Source organism: Nicotiana tomentosiformis, chromosome 8 (genome assembly GCF_000390325.3).
Source record: "Nicotiana tomentosiformis chromosome 8, ASM39032v3, whole genome shotgun sequence".
Lineage (NCBI taxonomy): Eukaryota > Viridiplantae > Streptophyta > Magnoliopsida > Solanales > Solanaceae > Nicotiana > Nicotiana tomentosiformis.
In genome coordinates this window covers 126,517,652-126,520,175 of record NC_090819.1, presented here as the reverse complement: position 1 = coordinate 126,520,175, position 2,524 = coordinate 126,517,652, and the positions used below count along the sequence as shown (strand labels likewise).

General features: G+C 39.2%; 1 protein-coding gene across 1 annotated transcript; it reads right to left on the bottom strand.

The window, feature by feature from the left end:
* Positions 1–625: 625 nt before the first annotated feature.
* LOC104112155 (transcription factor TCP19-like) lies at positions 626–2,279 on the bottom strand. Its single transcript, XM_009621998.4, has one exon. The coding sequence runs from the start codon at positions 1,911–1,913 to the stop codon at positions 804–806; it is 1,110 nt and encodes a 369-aa protein (XP_009620293.1). The 5' UTR covers positions 1,914–2,279; the 3' UTR covers positions 626–803.
* Positions 2,280–2,524: the final 245 nt, after the last annotated feature.

Genomic DNA, 2,524 nt, shown 5'->3' with positions numbered 1-2,524 from the left:
TAACTACATATGAGAATTCCCTTTAATATTACTCTTATTAAAAGACCAAATGATGCGAATAAGTGCAAAAATGACATTTATTTCTCACCCAACTGCAGTGGCGCACTAAACAGGCAGATTAGTTTCAAAGTAATCTGATCTCCACTTCAAATAATTAAACATTAGGCCAATATAATAGAGGAGAATTATGTCCTCTTTTAAGGCTCTATGGAAAGGTAAAAACTTATTCTCACCGAAAATCTTAGAAGCAACTTACGCTAAGCTAAGAGAAGAAGCTAAAGCGAATCTTTTTTGGCACTTTTTCTTTGCTTTAACCACGACTTTGATTGGTCTTCATTTTTTTTTCAGCTCAAGAGGTTTATACCAATTATTGATTTGATTAGGTGAAAATATATAATAGTAGTATTTAATAATGATTAAGTGAAATGAGTCTATTTACACACATGTTATACTCCTATTGATATAGTATAAACATCTGATATCAATTAAAGAAAATAGTGCGAGCTATCCATTTACACACACATTATTGATATGGTATAAACATCTGACGACACTTAAAGAAACTAATGCTAACTGTTAGCTCTTTTGATAGCCAGATACTATATGATAAAGCTGAAGGATCACATTTTCATTAATACTTTTTTGATTTATTGGAGTTATTGGAAATATCTGAAGAGATTACAGATCATTCAACCTCTAACATTAAGTTTTGGCAAAATAAAAGAAACAACAAGTGAATAGCAAATATCTTCTAGTTTGTACAGAGTGTCTTGAGCATATTTGGCTCAACTTTGTCTCTATCTTCATGGCTTTGAAGATGCAACTTGATTTCCACTTCTACCCATAAACTGTAACTCTTTTCTATCATATATCTCAAGTGAAAAATCTCTCAACTTATGAGCTTTAACATCATTATTGTTATTATTTCGATTTCCAGTACTAGAGCTTAAGCTAGCTGGGGCCATGCTAGACTTGTTTGACCCAACTTTAGGCTCTGTACTTAACGGTCCTGCCACCATCATTGGTGACGGACTCTTAATATTCGCGGCTGTAGCTGCTGCGAATGACGATATTGACCGTGTAGCTGCGGCCAAATTAAAAACTTGTGTCATTGAAGGAGTGATTGTCCACAGCTGAGGATACTGCATGATACTATTATTGTTAATGTTGTTGTTATTGTTATTAGTAACGTTTAGCGGGGGCGTAGCTGGGATCATCCAAATTGCGTTGGATGGTACCATCACACCCCCGTTACTCACAGCCCATACGGGTATTAGCCCCTGTGGAGGAGGGACGCCAGAGGCTATGGTCACTGGCGTCGTTGTCACCGGAGCAAATTGGGAAACATTTGCGGCATTTTTATTCAAACATCCCATATCAATAAACTCCGAATTTGTTGATGATTTTCTTCTACGTTTCTGCGGACTGTTCTCGTCATTTTCTCGATTACTTAGCGGAGAAGTCGTCGGAATTTTTAACGTCCCGTTAACGGAAACCGCTATCGCCGGTACAGTTCCGGTTCCGGTAGCCTCAATAATAGCTTGCTCCGCATGTTCAAGCAACCACTTAACAGTTTCTCCATCCGACTTGTGACCCAGTTCTCGGGTCAACTGAAAGATCCGAGCTGCACACGTGGCGGGTATTCGGATTCTCCGACCACGGCCCTCTACTTTCGTGTGACGGTCCTTGGTGGAAGACCGCCGTGGGGTGGTGGTAGCCACCGGCATAGGAATTTCCGGAACCAAAGTGTGATGATCGGAGTCAAATGGTTCTTTTTTCAAAGCTGAAAGTACCACTTTTTTCTCATCGGAAAATTCATTACTGTCCATTTTCTGGTCATTCGGATCACCGCCGGCGCCGTTGCTGAGCTCAGAGGTGCCACACTCATCATCTGGGTCATGAAAATTCGACATTTTAATGAAAACCCAGAAATTATTTTCACTCAAAACAGTGGGGAAAAAACAACGAAAATTTGTTGAGAGAAATCAAGAAAACTAGAGCTGAAATGGAGGAAGTGAAGTTTATGGAGGATGAATCAGACGGTTGAAGTGAGGAGGTATATAAGGAAAGAGGGAGTGAGATGGTGACACGTGTAAGGTAAGAAAAGGAGAGTGACCATATTTTGGGTTGAGAGTGTGACTTTTTCTTGTGAGTGGACCATAATATGGTGGTGGCAGTAACCACAAATGGTCCTACAAATGGTGTAAGAAAATGGATCTAAAATGTGGCCCTCAAACCCCCCCTTTATCGAGTAAGGTCCCCACCATAATAAGGAGAGGGGCCTTAGACTTAAGAAGGGGCAAAAAAATTAATTGGTGGATTATTTTGTTTTAGCAAAGGGCAAGGGGGAATGAATGGTGAGGATAATAGGGTAAGAAAAATTAATACACACATTCTGGCCTAATTTCTTTGATGGTTCTGGAAATTAGAGTGCCTTTTTTTCGCAAGTAACTTCATACAGTTACCATCTAGTCTAAAGATTATGGTAAAATGGGATGTATTCACTATTCTTAATCAAAATTAT

What these genes read in the sequence shown, in the direction of transcription:
- LOC104112155 (XM_009621998.4), bottom strand. Translation starts at nt 1,913, where the DNA reads ATGTCGAATTTTCATGACCCAGATGATGAGTGTGGCACCTCTGAGCTC.